Consider the following 18,721-nt stretch of genomic DNA (forward strand, 5'->3'; position numbering starts at 1 on the left):
TCCCACAGAAAAAGATATTATTTTGAGGGCCCAAATTAATTGACAGAATCTTGAAGGAATTTTGGAGTTTTGAAGGTCATAATCATCTATTTAGGTTAAGGGGAGTCCAATGCAACTAATTGGGCGTGTCAATCGTACTCTCATAGAAAGATTCTATTTGAGGTCCTAAATTGGCTAGTGGAATCTATCAAACACAGAGTACTTAGGATGATATGCTTTGCCTTCCTAGGTGGTAAGGCACAACAGGGAGTATCCTTGTTTGAATATTTTCAAATTATTCAGACAAATTGTCATTACAGTCGTGAAAATGTAATATTCTATGCTATTTATGAAAATCTGAGAATTATAATGGCATACAGGGGTATTTTTGGAAAATTTTGAAAAGGGTAATTTTATGAAATGTAACTAATTTAAATTAATTAATTAAATTAAATTAAATACACATATAAGAGGAGAGAGAAAATTACCTTTTTGGCCCAAATAGGAGTGCAATCTAATTTTGCAAAGTTCCCATGCTCTCTTTAAATCTTGACGAAATTTCGAGCCCAAGGCTCTTTTCATCTCTTTCCCACTTTTTCGACCCTCTTTCGAAATTTCTTTTTCTCTTTTTTTTTTTTTTGGGAATTTTCTAAGTTATACTGAACTCTGAATTTCAAATGAGGGGGTATTTATAGTGAAAAAAAACCTTGGAAATGCGTCGACGCATTTTAGTGCCATGCACTGGCGCATGTTAGCAAACTGCACCATTGCTAACATGCAGTGGAGTGCTTTTGCACCATGAACTGGCGCACATTGGCAAAATGCGCACACACATTTTAGCAAAATGTGCCGACTGTCTCAACTTCCGGGGATGATATCTGGAGATCCAACCATCGGATTTTTGTAGATTATATTTGGTTTGAAATGTATGTTTGAGTACTATTCAATGAGGCGAACTTCAACAATAGATTTGACTGGGAACATAATTAAAACTGTGTCCAAAGCGGGTAGCCCCCCAAAACAATAATTTATATGAAATGTAGTGGCCGAATGGCATCATCTTCGCACCAAAGCCTATACACGGTCTTTAAATGATGAAATGAACCCCATGACCCACTCACCAACAATTAGGACTATCGTTGTTGGGGAAAAGTGAACTACCTGGATTTAAACTGATATCATGCTTCACTAAATAATAGTTATACGAGGGAAAAATTAGTAATTTTTTATAGTACGATCTTTTAGAACAAGTTTAAAAAACTAACGTCTAATGTCCAGACTAATGGACTGGACTAAAGTATTACAAAGTTTGAAAAATAAGGGTGCATTTACAAATAGTAAAAGTACAGGGAAAGGGGGGGGGGGGGTTTACCTCGGTGAGGGATTTGGGAATGGATGGGGCAGGGAGGAGGGTAGAGAAAGACGAAGGGAGTTAAGATGTGGAGTGGAGTCGAGAGTGAGGCTTGGAATAGGGTTGACTTGAGGGGAGTTTGTGGGAGGGGTTTTCTGGAATGGTGTATAGGGGAGTCGTGACTCGTGACTCGTGAGTGGGGCTTGGAAATTGGAATGGGTTTAACCAAGGAGAGAGACGAAGGGGTTAAGATGTGGTTTCGGTGATAAATACCAGTAGGCCAAAAATAAACCTTCGCGGAAAATACCAAATCGAACTTTCATTGACCTTCATACGGAATTTGCTCATGTTAACGGTCGAAATTTTGGCGTGAGAAGGGCATGACCTTCACCAACCCGTTTTCACCCTCGCTTTCGAAGATCTTGGAGATCAAGAACCGGCTTATACAGGGATGCAGAGACTTCAAAGAGCTCAAACATGTCCATGGTCGCCTTCTTCGCTTTGGCCTCGATCAGCACAGCTATCTTCTCAACCTGGTCTTGCGGGCGAGCATGGAATCTCGAAATCCAGACCATGCCCGACTTGTATTCGACCAAACCAGGGAGCCCAATATCTTCTTATGGAATACAATGATTCAAGGCTTCGTTTCCAACGATTGTCTTGGTGAAGCCATGGAATTCTATGGTCTTATGCGAAAAGAGGGGCTTTTACCCAACAATTTCACTTTACCTTTTGTGCTCAAGGCCAGTGCGAGGCTCTGCGATCTTGACTCCGGTGTAAAGATTCACACCAATGTGTTGAAAGGAGGTTTTGAAAACAACGTGTTTGTCAAAACGAGTTTGCTATGTGTGTATGCTAAATGTGCTTGCTTGGATGAGGCCCAGAAGCTGTTTGATGAGATGACTGAAAGAAATGTTGTTTCTTGTACTGCTATCATTTCTGGCTATATGGGTGTTGGCCGCTTTGCTGAGGCGTTGCAAGTATTTCGAAAGATGTTGGAGATGAATTTGAGGCCTGATAGTTTTACCCTTGTTCGGGTTCTGTCAGCCTGTTCTCAATTAGGCGATATAAGGACTGGAGATTGGGTACATAGATGTATAGAGGACGATGGCATTGCAATGAATGTCTTTGTTGCTACTGCCATGGTGGATATGTACGCCAAGTGTGGAAACATGGAGAAAGCCCGCTGTGTGTTTGATGCGATGCTTGAGAGGGATATAGTCACTTGGGGCGCCATGATTCAGGGGTATGCAATGAATGGGCTTCCCAAAGAAGCTGTGGAACTCTTCTTCCAAATGCAGAGAGAAAACGTGAAGCCTGATTGTTTCACCATGGTCGGGATTCTTTCAGCTTGTGCTCGGTTAGGAGCTCTGGAATTAGGGCAGAGAGTGAGCTGTTTGATTGATAAAAAGGAGTTTCTCCTTAACCCTGTTTTGGGCACTGCGTTGATTGACATGTATGCCAAATGTGGTAGCCTTGCTCAAGCCTGGCAAGTCTTTCAAGCAATGCAGGAAAGAGACATTGTGGTCTGGAATGCTGTAATCACTGGGCTTGCCCTCAATGGCTATGTCAAAGCTGTATTTGCGCTTTTTGGCCAGATGGAGAAGTCAGGAATCCGACCTGAGGGAAACACTTTCATTGGTCTTCTTTGTGGCTGCAGTCATGCTGGACTAGTGGATGAAGGTCGTTGGTATTTTCATAGTATGAGTCGCATCTATTCCTTGACTCCTAGAATTGAGCATTATGGATGTCTTGTTGACCTTCTTGGTCGTGCAGGCTTACTTCAGGAAGCTCATCAGTTGATCAAAGACATGCCATTTGAGGCTAATGCTGTTGTTTGGGGGGCCTTGCTTGGTGGATGTAGGATACATCGAGATACCCATTTGGCAGAGCATGTATTGAAGCGGCTTATAGAATTGGAGCCTTGGAGCTCAGGGAATTATGTTTTATTATCTAATATTTACTCTACAAGTGGCAGATGGAGTGATGCTGCTGAGCTTAGATTGACCATGAATGAGAGGGGCATCCAAAAAACACCAGGGTGTAGTTGGATAGAGTTCAATGGGGTAGTCAATGAGTTCCGTGTGGGAGACAGGTCCCACCCGTTGTCTGATAAGATCTATATGAAGCTTGTTGAGTTGTCTAAGCAGTTAAAGGAAGCTGGTTATATGCCCACAACAGAGTTTGTCCTCTTTGATATAGAAGAGGAAGAAAAGGAGCACTCCCTTGGTTTTCACAGTGAAAAGTTGGCTGTTGCATTTGGTCTTATCTGCACTGAGCCAAAAGACGTGATCCGAGTTGTAAAAAATCTTAGGGTTTGTGGAGATTGTCATACAGCAATAAAGATCATCTCGAAGATTACAAATCGGGAGATAATTGTCCGGGATACTAACCGATACCATATTTTCAAAGATGGCTCATGCTCATGTAAAGATTTCTGGTGAGACAAATTATAAACTTAACCCCAGATTGGGAACACATATATATGTTTGACTAAGTATCGGCATATGTTCTCAAGTGCTTATAATTATTTTTCTATATCCCTTTAGAGAGTGGCTGAAGGAAAAAGGAAAAATATTCATCCAAGCTCATTCTTTTACTTCTTTTTCTTTTCTTCGGACAAGAAAAGGTCATCTTACTACATTCAAATTTGTCAATGTGGTATTGAAGAAGTGCTGTGCGTGGATTCGATATATTGCTCAGTTGCATTTCTGGACTAGTACCATACCCATTATCATAAGGATCCTCAGAGGCTGGCAAGCCACTGACATTCTTGAGGATCATCAGCCAACAACTTTTTTCTGGTGCTCAAGGGAAGGAATTGTGTGTTTGGTTTTATTGGGTCTAGGCTACTGTGCTACTTGAGACCAGCTAAATATACAGTTTGATTGTGGGATCCAAGAACTCCAGAGTGATTTCAGTTTATTCATTTGAAAACATACAGAAGCTAGGCCAGAGGAGTCCATGGTGCTCTGATTATGTAGAAACTGCCAATTTTCATTGGGCAATCTGGTATAGAAGAAAATGCTTGAAGATATTGAACAGATCCAGCTCTTGAAAATTGAAGTCATGAAAATGCGTTGAGAAGGAAAATGCAAACGAAAGAAATTACCACTGGATTTCTTTCCAGTTTCTTGCCCATACTGTATGGAGAAATTCCTCCGCACATAAAGTTGTATATTTTTATTACCAATTTGTCACAGTCATCAGTTGCATGCTGCCTTGGATACTGAATCTTGTGTTTTTAGGATTGCCAGAGTAGCCAATTTTGTTCCTTGATTTCAAATGTATCTTGAAAGAATTGCCAACAAATATGAATTTTTTTCGTAGAACAAATGGCTGATTGATATCATGTATCATGGCTTTTTGCGTATAGAACATCACTACAGATTGTTCCAGAATATAGCTTTCTGCAATTTGTTGGCATTAGATAATTAAACTAGCATACCACATAGTAAAAATTGCTTATCGTCTATTATTCCTAAGTTGATTTCTGAGGAGCAGGGTGCTTTCCAGAAAGGGAAGGTTATTTTTTTCTAAAATTAGTATGGTGTCGGAGCTCACTAATATGATGCATATGAAATCTTATGGTGGAAGTATGGGTTTGAAGTTGGATATCCAAAAAGCTTATGATACCTTGGAGAGGTCTTTTCTTTCTGATCTATTACATAAATTTGGATTTTCGGAGATGTGGATTGATCGTATGCGTCAAATTTTGATTTCTACCAGGATTTCAGTTCTGATAAATGATGGGCCTGTCGATTTTTTTTGGGGTGGAACTGGGCCTTCAACAGGATGATCCTTTGTCTCCTCTTTTGTTTATTATTGAGGAAGAGGTTCTCTATTGAGGGATTAAGGCCCTTCGGTCTGAGGGGATGATTAGGGCCATGTCTGGTCCTATAAATGTTCTTACTCCATCTCACCTATTATATGCAAATGACATTTTTATTTTTGTCAATGCTAATTTAAAGTGTGAGGAAGTTGAAGGAATTTTTGGATTTGTATCAAGATTATTCAGGGCAAAGAATTAGTTTGGCGAAAAGCAAGATATTTTTAGGGAATATTTCTATTTCTAGATCAAGACGAATTAAAGAGGTTCTCAGCATCTCCGAATGTAAGTTTCCTACTCGATATTTGGGTGTGGAGAAATTTAAAGGGAGGGTGAAAATGGAGTTTGTTATGCCCTCGGTTGATAAGTTCAAATCCAAACTAGTTGGATGGAAAGGCAAGTTGCTGTCTATGGCTGGTAGAATTGAGTTGGTGAAGTCAGTTGTGCAGTGCGCCTATTCATAACTTCTCAATATATATCTTTGGCCGGCATCTACAATCACGGTGATGGAAAGGTGCATCAGGAATTTCTTTTGCAGTGGTGACTTAGATTCACTTAAGGCCATTACGGTTAAATGGAATGATGTGTGTAAATCAAAGAAAGAAGATGGTTTGCGGATTCGGCGTGTGAGAGACATTAATTTGGTATTTACTGCTAGTGGTAGTCTATTAAGAATGAAGACTTTTTTCTTTGCAACATTCATGAGAGGCAGGTTTCTCTTCAGATGGGTCTCCGAAGAGGTCAACCTTTTCTTCTGCAGTCTTCCGGGTATCAAAAAAGTTTGGGACTTTGTATATGAGAAATAAAGGAGGATTGTAGGCGATGCCATGAAGATCAATTTCTGGAAGGACCGATGGTTGTGTGATGTTCCTATTTCAGAGCTAATTTCTATTGATCCATCTATGTCTTACAGGTTATCTGCGAAGGTGGCAAATTTTCTGGTGGATGGAGAGTGGTGTTTTCCAGTTGTGCAATCAGATGATATGCATTTTGTCTATGATCAAATGATGGATTTTCCTCTCCCTTCGGTTCCTTCAAAGGACTGCCGTTTGTGGTCTCTTACTCAATCGGGTAGATTTACTGTTAAATCAGCTTGGGAGGGATGGCCTGTGAAAAATCCTAATGTAGATTGGTTCTCCTTAGTATCGCATAAGGCTTTCCATCCTAGAATATCAGTTTTTGGATGGAGGTTGGCGCATGGATGCCTCCCAACTGATGAGAAGGTTGCAAGGAGGATGATTCCCATGGTCTCTTGGTGTAATCTTTACTGCTCTGATGCTGAATCTTTTCTTATATTTTTTTTGGGATGCCAGTTTGCTTCTCAGGTTTGTCTGAGTTCTTGAATATATATATTTATTTATTTATCTTAGATGGATTAGCTTCAATTCGATTCAAGAACTCTTCTCTCGGTGGAAAAGGAAAGTGGCGGTCTCCCCGTTGAAGAATATCTAGACGGCGGCTGGGATTTTTGTTCCATATCAGCCATGGATGGAAAGAAAGCGACGCCAATTTCAGGGAATGAGCAGAGGGTCTAGTCTGATTGTTAAATCTATTATCAAGGATTTGCAAGATTTTTCTTTGATTGCCCCTGCTTTTATTAGATATGTGGTTGATCTTTTGATTTCTAAGAAATTGTGGATTGCCTCTTCAAATCCTTCTCTTTAGGTCATCTCAGAGATTTGTTGGGTGTATCAAGCTCAATATTGATGGTTGTTTGCTTGGCAATCTGGTTCATTCTGGCGCTGGAGGTATTTTTAGAACTAATTTGGGGGTTCCTTTGAGATGCTTTTCGTCCTATGAAGGTATTTCTTCAAATTACTGTGTGGCATGACTAAGGATTAACTGGAGAGGCTATGTTTGTGATACGTTTGAATGAGCTATATATGTGTTTCCGCCCTTGTTTTTTTTTTGTTACAAGTGTAAAATTTTGTGACAAATTGGAAGAAGATTTTGTAATGCATGTTGTGAATTTGGTTTTACAATATAGACTCACCAAAGAGTTATATTTCAAATATGAACACCGTTGGATGACTGTCTGGGATTGGATATGTTACACCTGTATAGCAGTTAGGGTCTTTTGAATGATGTTGGGTGTCTATCCTATGGATGATGTTGATGTATACTATAATATATAATGATAATACTTGACGCTTGATGCTGGCATGAAGGAGCACTCGTTCCTATCGTCCCATCGTGACCTCCAGAATAAGTTATTCTCCCCTTCTTTCTTTCATAATGAAGTAATCCTCTTGTTTCTTTTCTTGTCCTATATGGGGAACCTCAGAATTGAATCTTGACAATGATATCATTGCTATAGACATCTTTTTCATGTTATAGCATAACTTGTTTTCCAATTCCTTAGCATTCATTAATGTTCTTATTAGTCAGTTGCCAAGAAGAAAGTTACTTGCAACTTTGTTGTGTACTTTTTCAGAGATTTTTTCCAGGTTGCCTTTCACCATCACTTTAGTGACAGGAAATTGGTTCAAAGACCTTCTACAATGTGTTAATTTTTTTTTTCTATAGTTGTCCCTTCAGGTTTCATGGAGGAATTTGGGACCGGTCTGTTGGTCGTTCTTAAGTTCCCAATGGTTAAAGTTCATTGTGAAACTAGTATAGGATGTGTAGTGCTTTAATCAGTGGTTTGCTCTTTTACCCTGGGTAGTACTGTTAAATTATCTAATATCATGGTATATATACACCGTGATGCAGGCAAGGTGTATCTTACTTACTCCTGCAAGAAGAAGAAGAAGAAGAATCAGTTTGGTTAAGTCCAGCCAGCTCGTGGGCTTAGTATTATTTAGTCTTTTATTTGAAGTTGTCTAAATAGTTTTAAACTCTCTCACCTGTGGATGTGCTTTTTCCTTTTAGAATTATGTTTCCTATTTGAGTTATGTTGTTATTAGCAAGTAGGATTTACATTCCTAGTCAGATTGGGAATGTTTATTAGCTTTTCTATAAATTGCCCATGATTTGATTAATGGAGATTTCTTGTCTTCTTCAATGGAACTGCTGTGAGATTCAGTATAGGGTGTGAGACCCTTCGAAACAGTAAGATTCCGGTCCAAGTTATTGGTGGGAAGCCGTTAGCTATCAATCTTTTTCTTATACTCTGTTTTCAGCAAGTAAGTTACTGTTTCTAAATTCCTTATCAATCGATCTTACTGTTCTGTGTTTGGTTCACTGATTTGAGTTAAATCTCCCTTCGCTAGCCTAATGATATTGTTAATGTTGATCTATATCTGAGGAGTCACAGTTATACCTTGCGGATGCTCTGTTTTTAGCCTATTTTCTGTCAGATTCGAGTCCTTACCTGGGTAAGATCTGACCATCAGACTTAGGTCAGGTTTTGGGGTGTTCAAGGTCACCGTAAAAGAGACCCTTCGACCAGGGTTTAGTGCTGATCAGATCTACTGATATGGTTTTATAAGATTTCTCTTGAATCTATTTTGAGTCCAGACCTGAAGATTAATTTACTATCTTAGATCTAACTGTTGGATCTAGTTTATAATTTGGGGATTGGAGGAGTCATCCAAGACTGACTTTCGACCAGAATTGGAGTCTGATCTGAGTCTTGAATTTTCTGCAATTGAATCTTCCCTATTCTTCAATTTTAAGTTTCAGATTTGAATATTCTTTGTAGTGATTAATCCAACCCATAGATCTCTGCTGTATTCTGCGGATCACCTATTCTAACTGTTTGTGAGTGTTCGCTGAAGTTTGATCTTCATTGGAGAAGATTGACTTTTGCTGACTTTTCTGATTTGGGTTTACTTGGGATCTTGTAAGATGGGTGTGTAATCTGAACCTAGGGTTCATCCTACCTATTCCTCACCACACCATCTGTGTTTTGATCTGAACGCTTGATATGCCCACTAATTTGTTGGATTAACCTGGACTTAGAACAGGGGATAATGCTCAAAGGGCAGCCCCAGCTGGGTCCAAGGCCTGCAGACTTTCTTGAGCCATACCCAGACCTGCCGTGAAAATTGGGCTGGGCCTGCTATCCAGGCCACCAATTGTCACCAGTCATAGTAGATCACTTCATGGGCTATAGACCACAATGCGAAAAGAGATTACTAGTAACCAAATGTCATGGCTCTTTCATCTTTATGTGCCATTAGAGGAGTTAGCTTTCTTCCCCTCTCTGGGCCCCCTGTTATATTATTGAATGGGTCATTAAATAGTTGATTGCCCATTGCTATGATTTTAGGTTACAGCCTGATCTAAGAGGTGGGCCTTGGTGCAATGGTAAGGTTGCTCCATTGTGATCAAGTGGTCACGGATTCTAGTCTGGAAACAGCCTCTTTGCAAAAGCTGGGGTAAGGCTGTGTACATTATGACCCTCCCCAGACCCCACAGTGGCAGGAGCCTTGTGCACTAGGTACGCCCTTTTATTATGGAAATTGGCCCTCTGCATCTGGGGACAAAATGGTCTCTCCTTGTCAATGTTGTCATATTTTTTGATTTTTCTCATTAGTGGATATAGTTAATGCACATTGTGCATTGTATCCACTCTTTATTCACAATTTAAAAGTTCTGTTTTTGTGTATCTATTGCAATCATTAATGCATGACCCAAAATGGGGGAATGGTTGTCTTACTATTGATGAAATTTGTACAATATGTTGCATACATGTTAGCTAACTATCCGTCTTATTTTTAATGAGAATTTAATGATTCCATTTTCATTTCTCCCTGCAGAAGAAAGGATCACGCTGGAGGAATGGAGAGAACACAGAGGTTTACCCAACATCACATGCCAAGTGAGGCATGAGTTTCTTTCCAACAATGGAATTATTTATATATTCTTGTTAAGTTGTTAAATTGCAAGGTCCTTGAAGTTTGAATTGTTAATTGATGACTCAGATCACATTCTAGTAATGCAGATTGCATCGTTGCTTTCAAAGGAGCGTAATTCGGACAATAATGCCCTTATGCAACATGTGAAACTGAAGAAGAGACAATTGAATGGATTTCCTTAGGAATCTACTACAGGGAAAAGCTACATGGAGAGATTTGTAGAGACCAATTCACCTGAGAGAAAAATTTCTTGTGAAAATTCTTTAGTTCTCCCACAGCAGAATATGGAATCCAGTAATACATGTGAACATGGTGTTGAAATACATGAAATCAGTACTGCTATTCCTGCTTCTAAATTAATGCAGAGAGAAAGAGGCCTACATTCATCTGCCGAGAGACAGGAAACAACATTAGAACAATCCATGTATGACTTGCATGAGGATGTTATCAAGGAAGGCATCTTAGAGAAGTTGCTTGAACCAATGTGTGATATTGAGGTAGAAAAACTTCCTTGCAGCCTTTAGAAATTGGAGGATCAAAAGGAATTAGTGGTTGCTGTTGAAAGCCAAAAAGAAGCCAGTGTTGATGGATACCAATCTGATGATATCACTACTGAGGTGGACAATTACATGGATGCCCTTCCCACCATGGAGTCTGAAATGGAGACGGACACTGATAGTAGACCAAATAATGATCAAGGCTTCTTCAACATCAAGAGGCTTGGGATGGATTCTGACACAAAAGATGAACAACAGAAACATCCATATTGGTTTTCAGACTCCCACTCCATTGGAAATTCCATTGAATCAGATGGCGAGTATAATTTGTTGCGGAAAAGGAAGTTATAGTCCCTCTGGTTCTGAAGTTGTAGAAGCATCTCCTGATTCCTGTGTTACAGATTCAACTTCTACTGTCTCTTATCATTTAATTCGAGGAGCCAATTTGAATGAATTTTAGTTATTGGAAGTAGTTTTTGGTTTTTTTTTTTTTGTTTCCCAACCGTCTTGAGGCATTCGACATGGATGTTCATTAAGTCTTTATCTTTTTATTATAGCGATTGAAGGTTTATCTTGAATAATTAAAGTAGGAAGGTATTGCCCGGAGATCTCTCACCATCTCTTTGCTGACGATATTTTTATCTTTTGTAGAGCAATCTAAAATGATATTTCTTCTTTGCATGCAATTTTAAATCTATTCCAAGACCTATCAGGGCAACAAATTATTGGATTTATTGTATTTGATGTATGTATCCATAAAGTCCAATTTAATTTGATTAAATTAATTAATGACATTTCTTATTTTGTGTGCTTGTGGTAATACTTATACTTTGTGCAATAGTCCAAATGTATTGCTTATTGGTCACAATCATGGATAAACTTGGGCACTTTGTTCTAGGATTGCCGTATTGTATGTTTTTTTCCCAATAGCGATTAGATGAAAATATAAATGTGGGGCACTTTGATGTGTTGAACATTGATCTATTTGAAACTCCTAATGTTTTCACCGTCGATTGTTTTTTGGCAATAGGAATTTCTGGTAGTTACTTTTTTCTATACCTAAGAGGCACTAATGGTTATGTTTATATTATGTGTGCTTGTGGTGAGACAATGGTTGATGTCTACCGACAAGACTAACTATACACCTGCCGTTCGGCATACATGGTATGAATGATGATTAGGTTGACACTCAACAAGGTTACCATTGCCTGCTAAGGGAAAACATCCAAGTTAGTGAGATGTTGGACTGTAACTGGTTGAAACCTTAGGCCTAGGTAGTTGTTTCGTAAAGAATTTGCAAAAATATTTATATTATATTAAATATATTTGAAAAGAGTTTTCAAATTATTTTTGGTCCAGTCACTGGTTATGACGCTCCTTTAATTAATTATGGTGGACCTATTCGCATGACGACGATTTTTGCACCATGGTTACAAATCCACCGTGGATGTTGGTTGTGGTGGGGAAAAAGTGTAATAAAAATATTTACTACAAAGGGTTTTCAAGTTATGTCTTTTTTAAAGATGTTTTTTTGTGCAATTAAGGATAACTTATAGGCTACTCTTTATGATCATACCATTTGACGCGATCTTGTTCGTTAGATTGTAATTTCTTAAGTAGATTTCTTCTATTTAAGAAAAGTCTAACACAAACCCTAAATTGCATTATTATTGTTTTGGCACAATATTCTCTTAGAGAAGAGAAAGAGAGAACTTGAGAGAAAAAAGAAAATCTTCTTCTTTTTCAAGTTAGGGTTTTTGCCATTGGAGTGATGCAATCGTACAAAGTTCGTGATCTCGTGCTACATTCTTTTGGAGGAATGAGTCACTTGTGCATTCTAGGTTACCTATCAAACCCGATATTGATTTATTATCACATGTGTTTATTGAGATCCTGTTATCGATAGTTTTTGTTATGTATCTGGTATTGTATTGCTTCTGCCTCTGCTTTCACAATTAATTTCAAAAAGAGTGGGGTCATTTGTAGAGACACGTGGGTGAGAGGATTAGAAATATGGTAGAATTAGTATGAAAAAAAAAAAAAACCAATTAAAAATAATGTCACTTATCTTGGGACTCCAATGTTTTAATCCAAGAATAAGACTAACATATGTCAAAGTCTTGTGTAGAGAGTAGAAAAGAAGTTAGGTGGTTGAAAGATACTACTATTGTCGTAGGTTGGTAGATCAGTGTCAATAAAGTCGGTAGTATTTTGTGGGATATTTAGGTCTTTTTGACGCAGGTATTTACTTTTTGTATTTCCAAAAAAGATAGATCTGATGTATTTTTTGCTCATAATTTAGCTATTAAAGCCCATTGTACGAAGACAAATGATTGTATTTATGATTATAACATAATCTAAGTAAAGTAGTTTCTGATTTAAAAAAAAAAAAACAAAACAGTCGGTAGTAGTATTCTTACCCACCTATTGGATGACTTGTTTTATTAGCATTCCAAATAAGGTATGTTCAAAACTGGATTCCATTAATTCAAAATTTTGGAAGGGAGAAGATGGTTCAAAGCACAAATGGAGCTCGATGGGATGGAATGAGGTGTGTAACTCGAAGTCTTTAGGAGGATTAGGAAATAGGGAGTTTTGAAACTTTATTTGGCATTTAAAAATACGGAAATAGAGAGTTTTGGAACTTGAATTTGGCATTTAAAAATATGAAAACAGGGAGTTTTGGAACTTTATTTGGCATTTAAAAATACTCCCTAAATTTCATATGTTTTTGGGGAAAGTTTTAGTTGGAGTTATGAGCATAGTTAGTAAGTTCGCGTATTTATTGTCGTATTAATATGCGTATCCGATCATATGAATCAATAAATCGATTGTTACTGTATTTTATCAAGTATAATTTTATACGGGACTTTGAAGAAACACCATATTATATGCATATTAATTATCATATTAATCACGTATTAATAAAGATTTATGAGTTTTAATTAAATAAAATAAAAAACTAAAACCTAAAAGCCCAAAAGCCGGTGAGAAAACCCCCAAACTTGAAACCCGATGACTCTAGTTCTAGCAAACCATCTACTCTCATAGTCAAGGAAAGCACTCTGGTTCTCTGATCAACCTCGAAGACTCTAGTTCTAGTCCATTTCCATCAAATCTAGGTCTCTGTGTGTGTGTGTGAATCAAACTACTTCATTTCCTTCTCAATCTAGTACCAAATTTGTACTAGAGAATACCGAGAGTCCAACAAGGTTTGGACTTCCACCACCGCACATAACAAATAATCCGATGCTCTTGACCTCAGGTACTACTGCAATCTGATTAGAAGTTTCAAACCAAACCTAGACTCACCGTGAGAGAGAGCATCTGTGAGAGAGAGCATAGGTTGTTCAAGTGTTAGCTATAACTTTAAGGATTCTTAAAAAGAAAAAAAAAAAGAAAAAAACAAGAAACCCTCTGGATTCTGACCCTAGTGCCTAATCCATAATAATGGAGGATATTTACTAGCTGACACCAATACCTACCTTGGCTCTTCCAAGTCGCATAAATTTGCAGTCAATTGTTTGGTTATGTAGTATAGTCAATAAGAAGTGGAATGGTTCTTGACTTGCAGAAATGAATGTAACCTATTTAGCTCTGGCAAGGGTTTTGGATCTCTAAAATCCCCTGCTTACCCTATCAAATACCTGTTGATCTCCAATTCAAAAAATAAAAAAAACCCAATGCACTAGGTTCCCACTACTGTTGGAGTTTTATTAATCTGAAGCTCCTCCTCTTGATCCAAAAGAATGAGAAATGATTCAAATTGGGAAGCCATATTGGTTTTTAATATTCATGAAGGCATGAGAGATTAGAATTTAGTTGCAAAAAAATCAGTTTGCCCCTTGATTTTTATTAGGATAAACTCGTATTTCTACCCCTAGACTTTTATAGAGCAACCATATTAAAATACGTATTAAATGAGTACTGTATCATTGTCGTACACATTTTATTGCGCCAGATTTTTTAAACGAATTATTATTATATGGGCCAATTAATTGTCGTACGTATCCATTCTCATATTATTGCCGTACCCGAATTTACTAACTATGGTTATGAATGTTAAGAGTGAGTTAGTAAATTTTATTAGTATTGACCCCTATTGTTAAAAAAGAAATTGATACAATTAGCATGTCTTTCTTTCATGTGATTTTTCCAAGAGAATCTTGGCTGTTGGACCTCTAGGGCTAAGGTCAAAATTTATCATGGCATCAACTTGTTCTTTCTTTCTATTAACTATGGATATGTCGAAATAATGCTTTGTTTCACCAACATAATCCAAATCAATATGTAAAAATAATGCTTTGTAGCGCCATTATAACCCAAACCCTTTGTCCTTAACTCAACATATATACAAATGGGGTTTATGATTTGCAGCTTCTTCCTCATGTCTCACTTCAATTGCCAAATCAGACTCAACTAGATGATGTGTAGGAGCTTGATTCATACCGTAGAATATTAGACGGGGTATCATATTTGGTTATTTGTGATGGCAGCTATGGCTCACCTTGCAGAACTACAAAAGATAGGCTTCTATTTTATTATTGGGTAAATTACATGTCACCCCCTGACTTTCAAACGAAACTCAGATCACCTCCTGATTTTTGAAAATACTCAAATCACCCCTTGGTTTAGACCCCAATATGACAAATTAGTCCTTACCGTTAGTTTTATGTTGTTAAGTGATGATGTCAGTCAGTTAAATAAATTTAAATCCCTAAACTACCCTTGACCAATGTTGAAGATGAAGGAAGGGTAGTATTGTAAATTTAATTATGATGTTTTAGTACAAGGGTAAAATAGTCCTTTCACACCAATAACTAACTGCATACTAACACTGTTACTGTAGAGGGGATGATTTGAGTTTTTAAAAAAACCAGGGGGTGATCTGAGTTTCGTTTGAAAACCAGGAGATAACGTGTAATTTATCCTTTATTATTTCAGTCTCACTTTGTTATAACAAATATGAATAATGGTTTTGTAGGAAATTTGTAAGAATCAAAGCTTCGAGGCGTATTACAAGGTTTGTAAGGAGCATAGGAACATGGGTGGTCACAAATATTAGTCAGGATGGACTTGTAAAGAGATGATCGACTGGTTCACGCATGGGAATGTTAAGGGTTGACCATGGAACTTGTTTAATCTTTAGTATGATATATCCCAACTGCTGAAATATTTTGAATCTATATGTTTTGTAAAGAATTCTAGAGGAGAGGTTCATAAATGTGCAGTTAGGGTAAGATTAGATAAACTCTCTGACTTTAGAAAGAATGATAATGACACTTTGTTGTTTTCTTATGTTTATTATTTTTTTTTTCTCATAAAAAAAGGGAAGTAATATGTGCCAAGGTCTTTTCTGAAAAATGTATATTTCTTTGGTAAAATTTCTTTATAGGGAGAGGTTTTATGCACAACTATGCATGATGCACAGTCATGGATTAAACCATTGGATGGAGTGAAGAGCTGTGTATCATACACAGTCATGCTTTTTGCCAATTTCCTACATAGAAATTTTACAAAATTGAAAATAAGTAGTAAAATTTTCAATTTTAGCTATTTTATGGAGAAACAAATAGAGTCAATTAACAAAGGGAAGATCTTGTTGTGACGAAAGTTGGTGAAAAAGAAGGCATAACCCTCCTTTTTTGCTTTTTTAATAAAATATAATTTTAGGAGAAAGAATGCTACCAGACTACATAACATATAATAATGCATCGCTGTGTCTATGCCTCTACTTTTTCTTATAAAAAAACATATTTGTTGCCTCCTATAAAAGGAGATAAGATACAAGAGGCACTAGCAAATGCCATACAGTCGAATAGTGTTCTTTCTTTATATATATATATATATATTTTTTTTTGTCATAAAGAAAAATCATATCATTTCACATGTGTATTTAAAAACATATTCAACGCAATGATACCTTTTGATAAGGATATACTGGTAAGTGTAGGGAGATCGTTGTTAGGCTACGTGACCCCTGCACTCGTTAAAGGCAATGAATACATTGATGCATCCAATAGTGATGGGAGTTTTCATTTCATGCTGATAGGGCAATCATCTAGCCTTTTCTGTGTCTAATCTATTCTTTTATTTTATTTTTAGTTTATTTTTGAAATTTTTATCAAAAAAAAAAAAAAAAAACAAAAACTTTAAAAAATAAGAAAGGATCAAGTCTCTCCTACCTCCGAACAAAGACCCAGTGACAAATTTTGAATCACCCCGAGCTAAGATTCTTCCAGGGATCATTCTTTCTAAATTCCAAAATCTTTACCCAAAAAAAAAAAAAAAATCTCAATTCCAAAATCATAATGAGATAGTTTCGTCATCATCCGCCGCACGCCCATAATCCACTTTTGAGTTTATCTTTTTTCAGTGTCTCTCTTCCCCACTCTCTCTTTCTAAAGAGTGTCCGTTCGGTATAATGTTCTTCCTTTTAAAACCCTACTAAGGCAGATTCACAACTCTCCTAGGATTTGGGCAGATTTCAAATCTCCTAATGGAACCGACAATGGATGCCAAGTAAATCTCTTCCTTCATTTGTTGGAACTTGGAAGGATAAACCTTCTTCGGTTATTCCTTTCAAAGCGAGTAGATCATATATTGCTATCCTTTGTTTTATGGGAAAATCACTCCCTTCTGCAGCGAGGTTACAAGAATTCGCGAGGCTTACATCAGATAAGCTTAAAAATCCTAAACAGGCAAAACCCATATCGAAAAATATTAACTTCTCACCGGAAACAGCTAAATCTGTAGAATCGAAGCAATTAAAGTTGAAAATGGAGAATAGTGAGAGACAGATTCGTGTGCCGCTGAAGGAAGTGGTCTCTGATTGCGTGAAGAGATGGTTTCAAGACGCGCTCAAGGAAGCCAAGACAGGGGATACTGGTATGCAGGTCTTGGTCGGTCAGATGTATTACAGTGGCTATGGAGTTGCTAGAGATGTCCAGAAGGTAACTTTTTATTCTTTGGGATTTTGTTGGGGCTTTCCTGTTTACATCTAATTTTCTGATTTTGATATTTTTTTTTTTTAATGAAACTTTTATTTCTTGATTGATTACAGGGAAGAACTTGGATTTCAAGAGCTTCAAGAAGTCGATCTTCAGTTTGGAAGGTCAGCGATAAACACCCAGGTGAGCTGTGCTCTCTCTCTCTCTCTTGCGCGTATGAGCTCGGTTGTTCCTCTTTTTTGCTCTCAATTCATTTATGGTTCTGTTAGAAATTTATTTACTGGTTTTCATCAGGTTATAATGCAAGCGATTCAGATTCGGAGGATGAGTTGAAGGCTGATACGGATACCAAATAAGATCCTTTTTTTTTCTTCTTGTTTGAAAAAGTAGAAAAAGAAACGTAAGTAGAATGTTATTGCTTTGAAATTCGTTAAACTGCTTTACATTTTTGGACAAAATAATGAGACAGAAATACCTGTTTATGCTTTAATATCACCTCATTCTTGATAAGTTGACATGGTTTTCTCACAGGAATCTATTCCTTAAAAGGTCCAACTCTTTTGCCCTTCATCTCAGGAGCCTGTAAAACACTATTATTTTTGAGTTTGTGGGTCTTATTGCTACTCAGATTCCTTCTCAAACCTACTAATTTTCTATTAGGGTTTACGAGGTATCATCTTATAACCTTGGCAAGAACTGGGAACGAGAGCAATTAAGAAAAAAGAAGCTAATAAAGCAGTGAGGCTGAATTTAAAACATATGGTAATTGTAATAATGGGACTAAGGATGGCAAGCATGAGGTACACAATTGTTAAATCACCCATTAGGAGTGATGATGCAGGAATTCATGGAAGAATGGGAAGATTAAAACAAAGATTTAAAATTTATTTTCAGCAATTGTTAGGTGAAATCCTCGTAGGAAATGACAATTCAGGAGGAATTAATAGCATTAAACGAACTTAAAACCATATGTATTTCCATATAATTAGTTTATCTGAAGTCAAAGCTGCTTTGAGGTAGATGGGGGTTTTCAAATTCATTTTCCCGTTAAATATATTCCTTTTTTTTTTTTTTTTCTTTTTAAAAACTTAATTGCTGCTCAAGGAACCCCAGTTTAATTTCTGATTTCAGTGATTTTATTTCTTTCATCATCACAGTTGTCACCTAAGCTTAACCTAACTATTTTGGTCGGTTGCATGAATGCTTTTCCACTCATCAGTCTGTTCTCTTGTATGTTCAAGAATTAGTATTAAGTATCTTCTCACCTGGGCCCATGACAATAATTTCAATCTTCAGCCTTTTCTTATCCTTTC

At 37.2% G+C, this 18,721-nt stretch overlaps 2 protein-coding genes across 3 annotated transcripts; both read left to right on the forward strand.

The window, feature by feature from the left end:
• The first annotated feature begins 1,664 nt into the window (after positions 1–1,664).
• On the forward strand, positions 1,665–3,827 carry LOC122656578 (putative pentatricopeptide repeat-containing protein At3g08820). The gene has a single exon (XM_043851162.1). It carries the CDS (start codon positions 1,711–1,713, stop codon positions 3,772–3,774), a length of 2,064 nt encoding a protein of 687 aa, XP_043707097.1. The 5' UTR covers positions 1,665–1,710; the 3' UTR covers positions 3,775–3,827.
• Positions 3,828–16,881: 13,054 nt separating this feature from the next.
• Positions 16,882–17,794, forward strand: LOC122656580. Of its 2 annotated transcripts, XM_043851167.1 has the most exons (4): positions 16,882–16,980; positions 17,108–17,411; positions 17,522–17,591; positions 17,703–17,794. In XM_043851167.1, exons 1-4 carry the CDS (start codon positions 16,958–16,960, stop codon positions 17,762–17,764), a joined length of 459 nt encoding a protein of 152 aa, XP_043707102.1. In that variant the 5' UTR covers positions 16,882–16,957; the 3' UTR covers positions 17,765–17,794. The 2 variants fall into 2 exon arrangements, with proteins under 2 accessions (XP_043707102.1, XP_043707101.1); XM_043851166.1 differs by lacking the exon at positions 16,882–16,980 and having other exon boundaries at positions 17,015–17,411.
• Positions 17,795–18,721: the final 927 nt, after the last annotated feature.

This window comes from Telopea speciosissima, chromosome 3 (genome assembly GCF_018873765.1).
Source record: "Telopea speciosissima isolate NSW1024214 ecotype Mountain lineage chromosome 3, Tspe_v1, whole genome shotgun sequence".
NCBI classification, from domain to species: domain Eukaryota; kingdom Viridiplantae; phylum Streptophyta; class Magnoliopsida; order Proteales; family Proteaceae; genus Telopea; species Telopea speciosissima.

Bases quoted from the DNA above. Each gene is read 5' to 3' on its own strand.
- LOC122656580 (XM_043851166.1), top strand. From the start codon at position 17,079: ATGGGAAAATCACTCCCTTCTGCAGCGAGGTTACAAGAATTCGCGAGG. The intron at 17,412-17,521 runs GTAACTTTTTAT...GATTGATTACAG, and splicing joins TTGCTAGAGATGTCCAGAAG to GGAAGAACTTGGATTTCAAG. The intron at 17,592-17,702 runs GTGAGCTGTGCT...GGTTTTCATCAG, and splicing joins GGTCAGCGATAAACACCCAG to GTTATAATGCAAGCGATTCA.
- LOC122656578 (XM_043851162.1), top strand. From the start codon at position 1,711: ATGACCTTCACCAACCCGTTTTCACCCTCGCTTTCGAAGATCTTGGAG.